The 17,366-nt window shown below is 38.5% G+C and overlaps 2 protein-coding genes across 2 annotated transcripts; both read left to right on the forward strand.

Moving 5' to 3' along the window:
- Nucleotides 1–51: 51 nt before the first annotated feature.
- LOC136243006 (adipocyte plasma membrane-associated protein-like) lies at nt 52–14,046 on the forward strand. The gene is made up of 7 exons (XM_066034526.1): nt 52–185; nt 244–364; nt 9,622–9,752; nt 9,804–9,911; nt 10,837–11,257; nt 11,616–11,802; nt 13,750–14,046. Exons 1-7 carry the CDS (start codon nt 137–139, stop codon nt 13,948–13,950), a joined length of 1,218 nt encoding a protein of 405 aa, XP_065890598.1. The 5' UTR covers nt 52–136; the 3' UTR covers nt 13,951–14,046.
- Nucleotides 14,047–14,085: 39 nt separating this feature from the next.
- Nucleotides 14,086–16,414, forward strand: LOC136243005 (uncharacterized). Its single transcript, XM_066034525.1, has 2 exons — nt 14,086–15,184; nt 15,242–16,414. Exons 1-2 carry the CDS (start codon nt 14,120–14,122, stop codon nt 16,247–16,249), a joined length of 2,073 nt encoding a protein of 690 aa, XP_065890597.1. The 5' UTR covers nt 14,086–14,119; the 3' UTR covers nt 16,250–16,414.
- Nucleotides 16,415–17,366: the final 952 nt, after the last annotated feature.

The raw sequence follows: 17,366 nt of genomic DNA on the forward strand, positions 1-17,366 counted from the left end.
TTAATTTTTTTTTTTTTAAACCATTTAATACTCATACCCGAGATCACACCCCTTTAAACACCATGATTCAAGAACTATGTGAGCGCATGCTGTTAGCGCTGGCGCTTTTATTTGGTAAAGCTAGAACTCGAGCTTCATGGCGGAAGCGAGGAAAAAGGAAGGTACTGACGGTGGTGCGTCATCAGGTTAGTGATTTAACATATCGATACAGACATGTCCATCATAGCTACATCATTCATGCAGGGAAAAAATCGCGTGGTGGATCGTGTTGTAGATTCATGCTATTCGGACTGTCCACCATCGTGGGACTGAGTGCAGTTGCCGTTTATTATTTGCCATCGCCAATTGATCCAGTTCCATACGTGTATGTTCTTTGTGTTTTGAAAAGTTTGCCCGTACGCGTGCTGATTGCTGCAACGGGTAGTGACTACCTCCTTTTTTTTTTTTTTTTTTTTTTTCAATACCCCTGTAGAACCATCTGTGACCGGGATCAAGGTTTTTGATTGACGAAAATGTATCTTGATTGCTTGATTTCGCCTGAAAAAGGACCTTGATTGACCATTAACACAGTTTCATAATTTGTTTTAAGCCAACCACTTTCAAGGACTTCTTGATCACTTAAATAAGTGCACATTTAACACTTGATCACTTGAATAAGTGCACATTTAATCCTTGATTGCTTGATTTGATTTTTATCCTGGTTGCAGATAGTTGTACAGGACTATTGGTAGTGACTACTCCTTGTTGCTGTATTGATACAAGCTCAGGGTGGTGACACACAGGCACTCACTATGGATAGATCTGCAAGCACAGTCAAACTCTTACGTCACAGGTCAAGGTCCAAATTTATGCCAAGTCAACGGTAAAAAATTCCAACCCACAATTGAAATTACTGAAATGTCATTGCTAAGTATACTGAACCGAAAATTGGTTCATATAATGTACCAGTTATTGAAAAACTAAAGACAAAAAGGTTCTTTTAAAAAAATGCAAAAAACATCCAGGGCTTGAAACCTGGACTACCAGTGTGTTAGGTCAGTGTACTACCAGCTGTGCTACTGCAGCTAGATAGCCACCTCCCCTAATTTTCAATCTTATAAATGTTACTCAAGAACTAACTTGTGTATAGTAAGAAGAGGTAAAGAAACCAAGGCTGAACTGTTAACTTGAGGTTTTCCTGTAAAGCACAATGAAGCCTTTCACTGTCTGTATGAAGGTAAATTTTTGGTGAGTTTGAGGTAAGCTAGGGTTGGCTTGGCTTTGCTGGGACGCTCACTTTGATTGCTCCAACCCTAACTCGCCTTGAACTCACCAAAAACTTACCTTCATGTAACTAGTGTGCTGATACTGGAGTAGTTTATGTTGTTCACGAAAATAAAATTTGCAATTCAGTAACCACTTCCTATTAATATTTGAAATTGTTAAAACTCGTGTGTGAGTGTTGTGCAATGTCATAGCAAAATTGATAAAAGTCACACATCACACACTGGAAAAAGCTCTTGATCAAAGGTCACAGCAAAATTTTGGCAGGTCAAGATACTTTGACCGTGGTCACAGATCTTCCTACAGTGCGTCCCTACATGACACACCCTTAGAACTGTGTCACGTAGGCATGCACTGTAGGTAGGTCTGTGACCACATGCATGGCCAAAGTCTTGACCAACTGAAATTTCACTTTTACCTCTGACTTTCTAATTTGTGATGTGTGACTTAGCAAAGTATGTACATTTCTGTATAATTTGTCCTCAAGGGATCTGACACTTTAAAAATGTGTACGAAATTCCTGATTTTTCCACTGTGATGTCTGATTTTCATGTACATTCTACTGATTTCCTCTCTGTCTAAATTATAGAGAAAGTGCTTGATTTCTGATTTCTACCACAAGAGCATATGAAATTTTCCCAAGTGTTGGACACCTCATTCATCCTTGACTGTTGACTTTGTAGGGGCCTTGACTGTATGTCACAGATTTACCTACAGTGAGTCCCTGTGTGCCATCTCCTTGATATCTTGGGTGATATGGCTACAGAAGGGATTGGTTTCTGCCCAAAAATGGCTAAAGAGAGTTTGAATGCTGAATGTTTTTGTTTTTTTTTGTGACGTGATGCATGGGTGTTGGATAAAGCTATTGATGCAAAGAGATATGCTTACAGAAAATGGTATGACTTTCAGAGTTGGGGGTAACTAGTTACTTTGTAACTAAGTTACGTAACGGATTACTTTTAAAGTAACTAGTAATATAACTAGTTACTTGCTTTGTAACTAGTAACTTGTAACTAGGAGTAATTGTCTGAAAAGTAACAATAGTAACTAGTTACAATAGTTACATTGTAACCATAAATAATTATGCTTTAAAAGCAAGAGCACTTCACTTTTTATGCCATATATACTACAGCCACTTTAAGTAGACAGATTCTGTGTACTGTTCTGTATGATTCAGCTTGAGTAACAGACGTAGCATTAATTAAAACTGACCTGAAAGAGCGACAGAATTGTTATTTTAAGTGCACATACTGTATGTATTGCATCCCTTAATGATACATTTCTGAGCAAAATTCATGTTACAAAAGCTAAAAACAAGTCATAATTTATACTACGAAAGTAACTAGTAACTAGAGTACTTAGTTACCTTTTGAAAAGTAACTAACTGTAACTAAGTTATATGGGATAAAAGTAACGTGTGACTAGTAACTAGTTACTTTTCTGAAGTAACTACCCCAACTCTGATGACTTTAATATACTGTACTTAGGGTTTGTATGCCTTGATTTACCATATTTATTGCCTAATCAATGTAAGCGAAGTGATTTGATGGGAACCACTGACATTCTGGCAGCACCAAACTTTTCTGTACAAAGTTTAATTTATGTGTTTAGGTGTGAGTGACGTGATTCTATGAAGCTATTAGCCTGGCTGTGGCACACATAGCAGTTTTTAAAATCAGTTTAGGTGATAGGAAAACTAGGCATGACGACTAAATTTCCCTTGTGAAAACTGTACATAAATTGCTGATGCTGTCAAAAAAAACAAAAAAAAAAACAGGTTAATGTTGTGCTACTTCTAAAACCCAGGTGCCATGCAACTATAGGTATAGCCTCAACAATGTATAAATTGAAGGGGCCAGTAGCAAAAGGGGACAAGTGCCTGTAACATGTGCTCACTTACTAATCGACTCAATAGCACATATGCGTGCAATGTGCAGTATAATTAGAATACAACTACAGAATGTGTCAGCATGATATAACAACTAGTGGTGCATGCACGAGTGTGAGTCAACCAGTTCAGTCCATACAACATCTTAAGAATAACGTTTTGGAGGTCTCATTGTAGTGCCAGTTTATGAACAAGTCTGAATTGGAGATCTTGGCAATGTCTGATGTTCTGCAGTACTTGCTGCTCCCTCACTTACAAGTTCATCTGGAAGAGGTGTATCTGTCTCAAGGTCTACATCTTTATGATACTGTGATGCACCTCCCAGCCTGGGTGCCAGATGATGACGGTTTCTACAAACTAAACCTGAGGAAGTCTGAACTGTGTAAGATCTAGGCATATGAGTCTTTGAAACTATTATCCCTGGTACTTGCCTTTTCCCTGTACACACCCAATCTGGAGTATTGGTGCTAAGCGTGGGGAGGGATTGAGTTCTGTGCCTGCGATTGAATTGCATTTGCTGTTTGGACTTGTAAGCTTTGTCAGCTTTCTTAAAATGCTTCAAGTAAGACCAGTGGGGAGTCAGCAGAGAAGCAAGTTGAAGTAAGTCAGTGGCAATTTTCTGTCCGAACAATAACTCTGCAGGGCTGAGAGAACACCATGGGAGTGGGGTGGCTCAATGGCTGAGTAGTGCCATGTGAGAATCTGAAGATCCTTTAAGTAATCCTTTAACAGTCCTCACCACCAACCTGTTACTTTTGAGGTATCTTGGACTACTTGTAACGTGATGGAAGCCATATTGTGAGGAAAACTGTGTAAAGGTACTGCAGTTAAACTGTGGTCCATTGTGTGTTAACGGTGTTGATGGGATGCCATGTCTTCCAAAAATAGATCTGAGGGCATTCACTGTAGCAGTTGAGGTGGTGCTATGCAGCTGGATGACTGCTGGGTATCTTGAGTAGTAGTCAATTACCAGGAGATGCCAGGTACTATCCAATTCAAAGAGATCTGCAGCTACTCACTCCCAAGGCTTTTGTGGGAGTGGCAAAACAATCAGTGGCTCTCAGGGAGGAATGTATGTCTTCTGACAGTGAGAACAGTTCTTCACATAAGCTTCAACAGCTTTGGACACCCCAGGTCACCATACAGATGACATTGATCAGAGGAGGCACCGGTTGATTCCTTGATGGCCATGTTCCTTGATGGCCATGGTGGATCTTGTATAGAATCTCATTACAGAGTTTGGCAGGTACAACAATACATCTCCCATACAGTAACAAACCATTGTATATACTCAACTCACCACAAAATGGCCAAAAAGGTTTAAGATCCTCTTGAAGTGAGGAGTGCTTAGGCCATCCTGATTGACAATAGGAGATAACTGTTTTAGTGATTGGATCCTCTGATTGCTCTTGACAGTAGACTTGTAAATGCTTCTTGCTGGCTGGTAGATAAGAGGTAATGCTTTGTATGAAATATTCAATATCCTCCTGCTGGGATAAGCTCTGGACATCCAGAGGGGTATGTGTTGTGGTGCCCTAGAAAGTAATTCAGCAGTGTAAAGATATCTAATCCAAAACAGCCAAGCTGTAAAAAAAGAGCTTAGCACCAAAATTCACCTGAATTGTCGTTATTAAAATTTCTACCATTAACCTACCATCACAGCCATTTCTTGGCCGCCACCTTGGATTTCACATCTTTTTTTCACCATAGCCTTTTTGAGGGCCGCACTCTTTTTTTACAGCTTGGCTGTTTTGGATTAGATTTCACTTCTTCTTGTATTTGTATACCCCAAAGCCAGCCTATGGCTGACTTTGGAGCTTTTTAAACCTATCTTTTTTTCTTTACCACAGGAAGAAGAAAAGATGAAGCAGATGTTAAATACTTTAAATATTTCTGATTTTATCAGTAAATGTGCAAATTATATATATATAATACATATATTTATTGCAGAACTCTCTACATGGTGGTTTCTTTGTAACTGAACTCTCTTCAAGGTAACTTTTTCTAGCTGATCTTTATACAGGGCAATTTGTTTGTAGCTGAACTCTCTACAGGTGATTTGTTTGCAGCTGAACTCTCTACATGATGGTTTGTTTGCAGCTGAACTCTCTACATGATGGTTTCTTTGTAGCTGATCTCTCTACAGGGCGATTTGTTCGTAGCTGAACTTTCTACATGGTGGTTTCTTTGTAGCTGAACTCTCTACAAGGTGACTTCTTCTAGCTGAACTATCTCTTTCCGTAGTTGAACTCCCTACAAGGTGACTTCTTCTAACTGATCTCTCTACAGGGTGATTTGTTTGTAGCTGATCTCTATACAGGTTACTTCTTTCTAGCTGATCTCTTGAATTCTCTTCAGGGTGACTGCTCTATTAGGATGACTGCTCTATTAGAGTATCTCAATCTCGCACTTGCTATACCAATTCGTGTTATAACTCCGTGGCTTTAAATCTAATTCTTCCACACCATTGAAGAGCCTTTCTAAGATGATTACTCCATCTGTACAGCGATTTTCAAAGCATTATCCCAAGTGGTTTTTCTGGTAGGTGTGGCAAGTAGTCGTTTTTTATTAGCTAATCTCGATTGCATAATTGTTACACACTGTTGGTTTTTTCGTTTTATCTTCCTGGTTTTTAGCTCAATTTCTTTCAAACCACAAAAGGTTTGAGGTTCAATAGTTAACCTATTCATCCAACGATTTTCAGCTTCTTCCCATAAGCGGTTTACCCTGTAGGCGTGACAACATATTGGTGTTATTTTTCGTGAATAATCGCTAATACCTCTTTGCCTGTTTATCATATTCCAGCCAAATTTGGTACCGAGATGTGCCTTTCTGTGTGCCAAATTTCAAGGCAATCGGATGTGGCGTTCGCGTTTTATAGTAATTTTTGCAAAGAGGAAGAAAAATAATAAGAAAAAACAAAACAAAGAAACTAAGCCAATTTTTGAAGTTGCATATCTCTGGAACGCTTTAAGCGATTTCACTCAAATTTGTATGTGGAGTACTGAAGTTGGCAGGCGTGTCCACAGCAAAAATTGTCTTGTTTCATCAAGGCAGCACAGAGCTACAGAGGTGGGAAAATTGTGTTTTTGTTCTTCCTGTCAATATACTCACAGGTGTTGTGCGCTGGCTTCTTGGGCCGCACGACACACTACCGTGTGTCTTGATTTACCAACAATATTGTAATTAGACGGAGTCTGAATCTGAGTACTTTCGGAGGAAGATTTTCCAGGCGTTTGTAGGTCAGCAGTGGTACAAAGGGTTTGTGATCTGTTTCTAAGAGGATCTAATTGCCAATAATGTAGCTACTAGATTTCTCACATGCCCAGGTGACAGCTAACACCTCATTTTCTGTTTGGGCGTATCTACGTTCAGTGCTTGTCATGGAACGAGAGGCATATGCAACTGGGTGCCAGAATGTACCCTTAGCCTGAAAGAACACTGTACCGAAACCAAAAGACAAAGCATCTGCAGATATTTTAGTTTGTACTTTAGGGTCGTACATTGTCAATATGTGAAGTGTTGTAAGTTCTGTTTTCAATTGATTAAAGGCTCTATTTTGGTCTGGCCCCCAAAACCAAGCTTGGTTGGTACAGTACTGAGTAGTGTACACAATGGAGCAGAGAGCTCAGCTGTGTTGGGAGAAAGCTTTACAAGTCAGTTGATAACTCCCATGAACCTATGTAGTTCAGTAATTTAGTGGGAGGAGGCATCTCTTTAATGGCTGAAAGCTTCTCAGGTTCAGCAGAGATACCAGATTGATTGATAATGTGACCGAGAAAGGTAATTTCTTGTTTCCCAAATTCACACTTGGCTCGGTTCAGAGTTTTTTTTATTCCAGCAGCACGAATTCTAAGCAGCACAGCTCATAGTTGAGCACCATGTTCAGTACTGTCACCACCAAACACTAATATGTCATCCAAATGACAAAGGACTCCCAGCAGGCCTTCTAAAATGCGGCTCATTTATTTCTGAAAATACTTTGGCACACTAGATATCCCAAAGGGGAGTTAATTAAAGCAATAACGTCCGAAAGATGTAATAAATGTGGTAAGATGTCTGCAGTTCTGAGCTAAAGACACTTGCCATAAGCCACTTGCCAGAAGCCACTATTGGCATCTAACTTAGAAAACACTTTTACTCCTTGAAGTTGTGGCAAGGTCTCTTCTACATGTGGCATGGCATGTACTTCTGTAAGCATGTTCTGGTTTAATGTCTTTAGGTCTATGCAGATACGAACCCAACCTGATGTTTTCTGGACTACTACCATGCCAGCACACCAATTTGTTAGGCTGGTCAACTTTACTTATAACTCCTGTGGCCTCCATTTGTTTAAGCTCTTATGTCTAAGGGGAATTGGCATACGGCAGGCTGAGAACAGTGCATATGGCTTAGCATTAATTGGATTTTTATTTCATATTCAGCTTTCATTGTTCCTAGTGCTTGAAACAGTTCTGGGAACTGGGAAGGAATACTGCTGGTAGTGTCACCAACAGCATCGACCTTCGTAAGGATGTTAAAGGCCATGATGGCTGGGAGGCCTAACAAATTCTGGTTCGGTGTTTTTACAACATACATCTGGTGTTTTATTTTCGTTACATAATCGGGTAATCAATCACTTGCTATGAAAGCGACAGTTGCTGTTCACGTAGTGTGAAATGGATTGATGCGCATTTGATCCACTCTCAGTCTGACCACAGCTGGATCCGCATTCAATGTGTATTAAGTGTGAAAAGGCTTTAAAACAAGCCATTCAAATTTTTTTTTTATGTAAATGGTGCATGTCCCGCTTTTCCACTGACCCCTTCAGTTACACGCTATGCTATTATTTATTTGTTTATTTGCATTCAGAATTATCAAATTATGCAATTTTGTAATTAGTGAATTATGTGTAATTCTCTAATTACGACACTGAGCACTATTTGAACAAACCACTTTAAGTATTTCTCAGCTGTTAAATGATTTGTTTATCATGCTTTTCAAATTCTCTCGACAAAGCCACAAGGCTGATTTATAGGGACCCACTGATTATGCTGGCATAATGATGAGCATAATAGGTGTCTGAAAGCATTGAGCATAATGCTAGCATAATAGGCAGAACACTTGTGCATTACCATAAATTCTTGCTTATCAATTTCAAGATACATATCACAGAAAAAGATCGATATACTTTAATAGAACAGTCAGAGAATATTCAGACAGTTGACTGTTCTATTAGAGTATATCGATGATCTCTGTGACATGCACTTTGACAAGCAAGGATTGGAGTCTGTGCTCATCAGCAACTTACTGTTTTCCCATAAAGTGCAAATGTACTAGAAAAACATGGGAACTTAGGTATAAATATTGAGTATAATTTGAGCATTATAGGTAAATATTGAGCATTAATTTAAGCATAATAGAGGCAAAATTTTGAGCATTGTAGCATAGCATAATAGGTAAAATAATGAGCATAATCGGTGGGTCCCTACTGATATACGTTTTCATTCACATAAGTACAGGACATGCCCAAGGGATAGACCATTCCTGATAGTCTACGAGGCCTGCACCGGTTTTTAGTTGTTAAATACCTGTAAAACCTGAAGGGAAGGTAGTTCTCAAAGTCTGAGGAGAGTTGCCACTTCTGTATTTCAGACTGCCGAAAAGATACCACCTCAGAGCAAAGTTTACTTGTGCGGAAGTTTAATATACAGACTTACGTGCAGGATGCTTTTACAGTAGGAAAAACATAGATAGGTACACACACACACTTTTTGGAAAACAATGGGCATGTGCCCACAGCCGGCTGTGGGCATACTCCTGTTTCTTTAAAAATTGGTCGAATGAAACATGTGACTATTTTTTTGGTAAAATGTGATTAAGAAGAAATGGCCTTTGAAGGCTTGTAACTCTGGGCATATTCAGCTCAAATTTGTGATAGGATGTGCTTTATCCTCCACAGCAAGAGTAATCCACTTGTCCAGGAACTACAAGTTGCACTACCAAGTTACAGATGTGCTCATTTATATTCCTGTATCACACTTGTTTATAGGCTGTGTATAGGACATCTGCATTAGCTTTCCTTGGCCTCACGATGTTATGTATAATTTTTATGATTTATTACTAAGGTAAGCTTACTGGGCTGCTGAAACTTTTGGAAAGCTGTGTAGCCTTGTGTGGAATACGTTTAAGAAATTATCTTTGAGGATTACAGAACTTCATGTGTAACTTTATTGTATTGTCTGTATCCAGTACCCTTGACTTTACTACTTGTATGAAATAGGGAATTTAGTACTGTGAATGGTAATTTAGATATTTTATTAGTGTTGCAGTTTCTGTTTGTAGAGTTTAGTGTTCATGTAACATTAGTACCTTGATGTAGTAACTACCTGTTGCAGTGCTGTATTAAACAATGTTAATGATAGATTCACTTTAAAATTTACCATAGTGTAGTAATGTAAGATTTCACTCTTGTAATAAACAATAAACAGGTTTAATGAGTCTGGTGAAGGCCCACCACCCCTTACTGGAGTGTATGCTGTACACAATGAGTTACAGAGAGCAAAGAAAATGTTTGAAGGAGATTTTGTAGGACCAGAATCATTTGCATCTGACAAAGATGGTTGGTGTTCTAATCACAGTTGAACTTGACAATGTGTGTGTGTATTGTCAGGTTATATATACACTGGGTTGATTGATGGTCGTATAGTGAAGATCGACCCCCGAGCAGACAGTTATACTTTACTAACTAGGATGGGTGAACCACCATACACAGACTGTGGTGAGAGTTACTATAGCTAAAGTTGTTTGCAAATGCCAGGTAAAAATTTAGGTGACAGGGCCACTGCACAATTTTTTTTTTAACCTTGTATTTGCAGTAGTGTCATTATGTACATATGTCATATTAGAACTAATTGAAGATTATGCTACCACTGTCATCAAATGCAGTTATAAGAGATGCCTGTTGTAAAGTATAATCTAAGAAAGCAAGAGTATCAGTAGATATACAGGTTGCTACTCTTGTAACCCATGTATGAGTGCACCCTCGTATGATCTTTTCAAATTCAGAATATTAGTATTTCAATAAATCGCCTAAGCAAGTGTTTGCAATACCATTATCACATGTATTTTGCCTTCACAATATTATCATATAGGCAATATTTATCGCATTTTGCAATAATTATTGCACTTATGATCTATTTTGTGTCTCTTCTAGGCCTCATATTTGATACAGTTCATGCATATTATTGCTATCTATGTCAATTGGTTAACTTGTTAGCCAAGAAGTTGTGTTTGTAAACTAATTCTAAACTAATTCTCAGTGAAAACAAGCAGTCATATGGACTTTTTCAAACTCTGTGGTTGTGTTTCAATTTTCACAAGCAATATTACAATAATCGCATTAAATGACACATGCAATTATCGCATGTCGCAAATTCAGTGTCGCCCAACCCTAAATTATACAGTAAGCCTTGCTTTTTAAAATGGCCATACACAAGAACAAACTAGAATGCAGGTACACAGATGAAGACATGTAGACATGCATAACCATGCATTCCCTTGTCACTGCTCAAATGTAGCTTTTATTTCATTGTGCATGTGATGAGTTGTTTGTATATTTGTGCATGTAGTGTGTTGTGTGCATGCAAGTGTCAGTTTGTACATTTGTAACTGTCTTCAATTATGTTTTTTATATGATTTCACAGGAAAAGAAGAAATGTTTCAAGTATGTGGAAGGCCTCTCGGAATGGAGATTGATAGCAAGGGAGACCTAATTGTAGTAGACAGCTACAAAGGATTGTTTCGTATCAACACTAAAACTGGTGAAAAGGCACGCATGTTTCAGCCCAAAGAATCTGGTGAACTTGCCTGTCCACTTCTCAATAACTTGGCTGTACTCAATAATGGAAGCATCTTCATGACATGTTCAAGTAGCAGGTTTACCCTTCACAATCACATATTTGCCACAGTTGAGGGAAGGCCCAATGGAAAGGTGTTTCACTACAATCCAATTGCCGGATGCACCACTGTTATCAGACAAGACATGTATTGGGTTAATGGGATTGCCAAGAGCTCTGGAGAAGACTTTTTGATAATTTCCGAATTAGTCAGGGCAAGGATTCTGAGGTAATGTGAGGCACCAATGATAGCATTTCAGGTTATCACTTATGTGTGTGCATCCATTATGCATTTCCTAATTGCATCTGTAATTGGTAATTGTTACTTCAGTATAAATGCATAGCGGTAGAGAATTCTGTATTGTAAAAGAATTCTATATTGTAAAACTGGTTAGTGCAAAGTTTGCCTATGTAATACTCAGATACTCTAATACAAAGTTACAAGCCCTTCAACAGAACAATTGTTATTGGAAGGCATTGTTGTTGTACATTGTCTTCTGTCTTGCTTTCTTGGGAAGTGTTTTTTTGTTGATGTTGTACTGTGATAATAATAATAATATACTGTTGTTCTGTTGTTTATCTGTTAGGTATTATTTAAAGGGACCCAAGGTAGGACAGTGGGACATATTTATTGACAATCTTCCTGCCTTGGTGGACAATATTACACCAACCAGACAAACTCCAGGCTTTTGGGCTGCTGGTGTTGTTACACGAGCTGAAACATTGTTTGATTTTACTGCTGACAAGCCTTGGATACGGCTTCTTTTTACTAAGGTACTATTTTTAAAACTAATAATTGTGTGTGCGTGCGTTTGTTCATGTGTGTGTGTGTTCATGTGTTGTGTGCAACAAACATATCACTCATGCGCGTGTATGTGCATGTGTATGCATATGTGTACGCCCATGTTATGCATGTACATTCATGACCATATGAGTAGAACCTCAGAATCACTGTATACTATCTAGTTTGCAGGTAGGTAAAAACAGTGGACCCAGGGACCATGGACCCAGAACTGGTGACCTGTGAGTACCCTACTTTTACAGGGTTTGGTTATGTACTTTATGATGTTTATATTTATTTAAATTCTTTACCTCACATTATATACTAGTTAACTCTGTAGGTTATGATCGCATATGTAGACTCTTGGGTAGATCATTTTTCTGTCATAGCACATACCAGTAAGTTTCTCTCCACACTAATCCATTACACGTTGTCTGCCAACCAAGCAGAAACTTTGATTTACCATCTCATTTTAGGAGAGTAGTTGCTTCAGTGAAGTGATAGCTGCATGCTTAGCACGGAATACAAAACCATGCAGTACCTTTGACAAGTTCAGCAATTGTCTAAGTCAAAAATGTAGGGATTTTCCCACATCAAGGCCAAGGAAAGTGGGGGGCGCGACTACCGTGAGTATTTGCATGAATGACTAATATTCCAATCTACATCTACTTGGCCGCAACTTGATATCAGTCCTTGTTCTTACCACTCGTGTTGAATAAGCTTGTTTGATTGATCCTACTTTGCTTGGCAGCGCCCTTCTTTTACAGCCCCAAGGCTGTTTTTGTTTTAGGATAGGTATGTACCATCATTCATATATCTTGTTTCACTGCTTTTATCACTAGAACTCTTTCGCCAATGCTTATAAACATCATTCATACAATAAAACAACAATTTACAAGCTGCCAGCTAAAAACCAAAGTCAATACCCGGGCCGGGGTAAATGCTTCAAGGTTGAGCAATGTTGTTAAAAATAAATTTTTCGCAGATTTGCAAACATTTCCAAAATGTATTAAACTATATGGAGGACTAAGGATAAAACTTTTGCTGGTAACCCCCAAAACCGCAAAAGCAGCAAAAATTTTCCCCCTCAAAATATTTTGGCTATACAGTATTATAATGCACTTTAAAATTTCTAATCAATAAGCACCGTGCTATGTGATTGTGACATACAGAGTGGCACATAAAAAGTGTATGAAGTTGATAAAATATTATTAAGGAAGTGGTTACTGAACCGAAAGGTTTTTATTTTTGCATCTAGTAGTTACCCCCGAGCATTCGACTTTAGGGGACGCGTCTAGTAGTTGCCCTGAACATTCAACTTTAGGGGACACGAAAAGTAGTATTGGTGTTACGGTTGGTTAGGGTCAGGTTCAGCTTTGGTTTCTTCTTCACCTTTAGGTTACATTCTTCTTACTATGTACCGAAACTACTACATTTATAAGATAGAAAAGTATGGGAGGTGAGTAGCTAGCAGTGGTACAACAGTGGTTAGTACACTTGCCTAAAGCTCCAGTAGTATAGGGTTTGAGCCCTGGCTGAGTTTTGTGAGTTTTTTTTTCGTTTAGTGACCCTTTTTTTGTCTAAGTTTTACTGTTGGTTCAATAGCCAGTACGGCTTATTGAACCAAATTTCAGTTCAGTATCCACTGCCTATTATTAATACCAGACAGGTCCCTAGCCCCCAAGTCCACTCTACCCCATTGCTACAGTGTACGAAAAATGACCTTAAGACAAATAAATAGGTGTCCTAATGAAACATTATATATTAAAGTAGAGTTCAGAATGTATGTTATATTGAAGCTTATTCATTTACAACAAAAATGTGCTTCTGAAAATGTTTTCTCAGATGTTGGCTCAATGCAAGGGTATCATTCGTGCATGGTATGCATTATTAATTATACATAAATGTTACCAAAATTTTCATTTCGTTTTGCTATGTAGCTGGGACTTCTCAAGGCACTGGACCATCTTTCACCTAAACGGACACTAGTAATGATGATCAATGAAGAAGGTTCAGTGGTCAAAACTCTCCATGATGACACAGGAAAAACAGTAACTAGAATTTCTGAGGCATATGAGTTTGAAGGGGAGCTATTCTTGGGTTCATATATTACTCCGTTTTTGGCTAGAGTGGAAATATGAGGAATTGAGGTTGTGTGTATAATATTATAGTGGTAGAGTACATTTTTTTTTTTGTTAGTTTATGAGATTGAAATATTAAAAATGCGATTACAGTAAGATCAGTGGTATTATATGCGGAAAATAAAGGGGCGGGGTATAATTAATCGAGGGTATTTACCTACCGTCAGTAATGCAAATGGCTTCGTTTGATAATAGTGTTCTTGGGTCGTTTCCAATTTTGAGGGAATCTTTGATAGAAGACATACAGCTTGGAAAACAGATTGGGAAAGGCGCCAACGGAAGAATTGTGGAAGCACGGTGGGAGGGATCCATTGTTGCAGTCAAAGAAATCCACTCCATTTTCAATGAAGCCAGCGAACAAGAATTTGAATCACTGAAAAAATGTTTTCTGAGAGAATGTGAACAAAGTATCAGCCTGCGCCACGCCAACATCGTTCGTTTTCTTGGTATTTTCGTACCAACCGGAGCCAGAGTACCAAGTTTAGTCATGGAGCGACTGTATTGTAGCTTGAACGAATTGTTAGAGGATCATTCGGTTATCCCAATGGAGATAAAATTAAACCTTCTGCATGGTACTGGCTTGGGCCTGAGATACTTACACAGCAGAAATCCCCCTATCATTCACCGTGACTTGTCTAGTAAAAACATATTAATTACAAAGAGCATGGAAGCCAAGATTGCTGATCTTGGAACAATTCGTTTTGCTGACCAATCAATGCTAATGAGCTTGGCACCTGGCACAGTAGATTTTATGCCCCCCGAGGCTCTGACAATGACTCCTGACCGGGAGTATGGAACTGGACTAGATATATTTTCTTTTGGTTGTGTTATGCTTCATCTTTTCTCACATAGATGGCCTAGAGCTATGCCACAGCCTTCTAATCGTATGCTCACTGAAATTGAAAGACGGAGTGAATATCTTAAAACAGTACCTGAAACAGTAAGTGACATTATTGTACCCATTATTATATCTTGTCTTGAAAACATTCCCAACGACCGACCAATAGTGGAAGAAATATGTGACCAACTGGAAACACTGGTTGTTAATAGGAAATACACTTTACCCGAGAGCATGCTTCATGCATACTTGATGCTACAAGAGACTAAGCAAGAAGTCAAAGAGCAAGCCATCAAGTTGATCAGTAAAGACATTGAGATTCAAATGAAAGATGCTACAATGGAAAAGCTTATGTGTGAAATGTCACAGCTAAAGATTGCACCATCTCGATCTCAGGTAAAGACAACCTAACAAGTGTCAACACTAATACTCTATATATGTACCCTTGTATAGACAAGCAAGAGCAGTACCAGGCTATGGAGCTCCCTTGAGTTAAAGTGGAGCCAGTGTGCCAGTTTACCCCTAAAATGTTGGGCAACCTCTGTTGCTGAGCTAGATGGAAAAGTGTATGCATCTATAGAAGGACCTTCTTGTGGCTATGTTGATCCCATCATGTTTGACTCTAATCTAAATAAGTGGTTCATATTACCATCATTACCATGTAGTAGGTATAGTTTTGCTGTTGTCCCAAACAAAAAACATGTGTTGGCTATTGGAGGAAGAACAATAAGTAATGGTTTACTAGAATTGAGCTGTAAAGTGTTCTTATGGGATGAAAAGTATGGAAAATGGCTCACTCCATACCCTGACATGCCCACAGCACGTTTTGACTGTTCTTCTATTGGTTATCAATCAAGTGTCATTGTAGCTGGAGGTATTAGTTGCCTAGAGCCATGGACCATTTCAAGAGTAGTTGAGGTTCTTCAAGTGAATGACAGTTTTCTTCCTGACTCACAGTGGAGTGTGGTTGAGCCACTCCCACACATCGTCCATGAAGCTGTCCCATTGATTTTTGGTGAAAAGGTTTATTTTGCTGTTGGGTATGATGAACACAGAGGTAGCACATGCACTATTGTCGCTGCTCACTTGCCAGCCTTGCTTCATGAACCTGCAGCATTTCAAGCATGGGAAAAAATCCCTGATTTGCCATATTCTTGTCCTTCTATTACATACCATGAAAATCACTTGTTAACATTTGGTGGAGATTGTTTAATAGAGCAACCAGAGGAAGACAAACCAGTTTGGGAGTACGTTTCACTGATAAACATTTATAACCCAGAATTAAAGTCTTGGTGCTGCGTTGGTGAAATACCTCATGGATATTACTTGGGGAAGTCAGTTCACATCGGTGGAAACAAAATATTGTTCATTGGAGGTCTTGTTGGAAAACTCTCTGTTTGTGACGAAAGCCTTTTAACTGTGTGCTCAGTGCTTACCATTACACCAAAGGATACAATTTGATATTTTGCTGGCATAATATGTTGAGGGTGAAACTTGGAGATGTACTATGTACTGCCTGCACTGTAGCTGTTGTTGCTTTGTGTAATGTTTATGTCATCCTATGAGCCTGTGCTTTTATTTATTTATTGCTTTTATGGTGTAAACACACCAAAAGTCTGATGGTAACCTGTACCAACAGCCATTTTTATACATTACATTACTGTACTTATATATTATACACATACATACAGTTTCTACAGATATAGTTCAGATTTGAGGTGGGTGGATGTGACTGATAGTGGTAGCATCTTGAAGATAGTGCAATGTGCAGTTATTATCATCAAAATTAGTTAGAAAATGATCTCAGAGAAATGTTTTCAGTTTTGGTTTTAGCAGATGAAATGATAAGTCCAAGGGCATGGCATTCCAGAGAGTTGGTAATCTATGTAAATAAGAATGTCTAAACACATTGTTTAAATGACAAGGGATAATCAGTTACAGGCACCAGATCTGGTGTAAAGTTGTAAATACTGAACTGTTTAGTTTGTATCTTTTTGATTGCAAATAATATACCTTGTAACTCAAACAAGTACAGAGAAGGATCCTTAGTTTTATTAAGCAGGTTTTGTACCTATTGGTGTAGTCATTCAATAGATATTTGGTGGCACGGTGTGGCATTGAATTTGTTCAATAGTCAGGATATCTTTCATCAGATGTAGACGCCATACGTGGGTGCAATAGATTGAACCATTGAGATATAAAATGTGACCATTGTAGAGGTAGAGTGATCATGAGTAGAAGCAATAGTACGACATATTGGTCTCAATACCCATAGTACGACATATCAGTCTCCATACTTTGTAGGCACAAGCAGAAATTGATTTATAGTGCCTTTTCCAACTTAAATTCTCAAATAACAAGTCCTAATATAAGTCTTTGTGTGAGTCATGCATTGAGTGGTATAGTCATATTCGAAATAGTGTAGATGGTTTCAAACTTGCATTCAAATGATAGATGAACAAACTTTTTTAGATTAAAATTCAGGTCTGTCTCCCTGGACCAAGTAAATAAAGCAATGATATCTTCTTGTAGGGCATTGGAGTCAGATACAGTACAGATGTACTTGAAACACTTAGTA

Source organism: Dysidea avara, chromosome 13 (genome assembly GCF_963678975.1).
Source record: "Dysidea avara chromosome 13, odDysAvar1.4, whole genome shotgun sequence".
Lineage (NCBI taxonomy): Eukaryota > Metazoa > Porifera > Demospongiae > Dictyoceratida > Dysideidae > Dysidea > Dysidea avara.

Coding starts and splice junctions, on each gene's coding strand:
- LOC136243005 (XM_066034525.1), top strand. CDS start 14,120: ATGCAAATGGCTTCGTTTGATAATAGTGTTCTTGGGTCGTTTCCAATT. Junction 15,185..15,241: donor TTGCACCATCTCGATCTCAG/GTAAAGACAACC, acceptor ACCCTTGTATAG/ACAAGCAAGAGCAGTACCAG.
- LOC136243006 (XM_066034526.1), top strand. CDS start 137: ATGGCGGAAGCGAGGAAAAAGGAAGGTACTGACGGTGGTGCGTCATCA. Junction 186..243: donor TGACGGTGGTGCGTCATCAG/GTTAGTGATTTA, acceptor TCATTCATGCAG/GGAAAAAATCGCGTGGTGGA. Junction 11,258..11,615: donor GTCAGGGCAAGGATTCTGAG/GTAATGTGAGGC, acceptor TTTATCTGTTAG/GTATTATTTAAAGGGACCCA.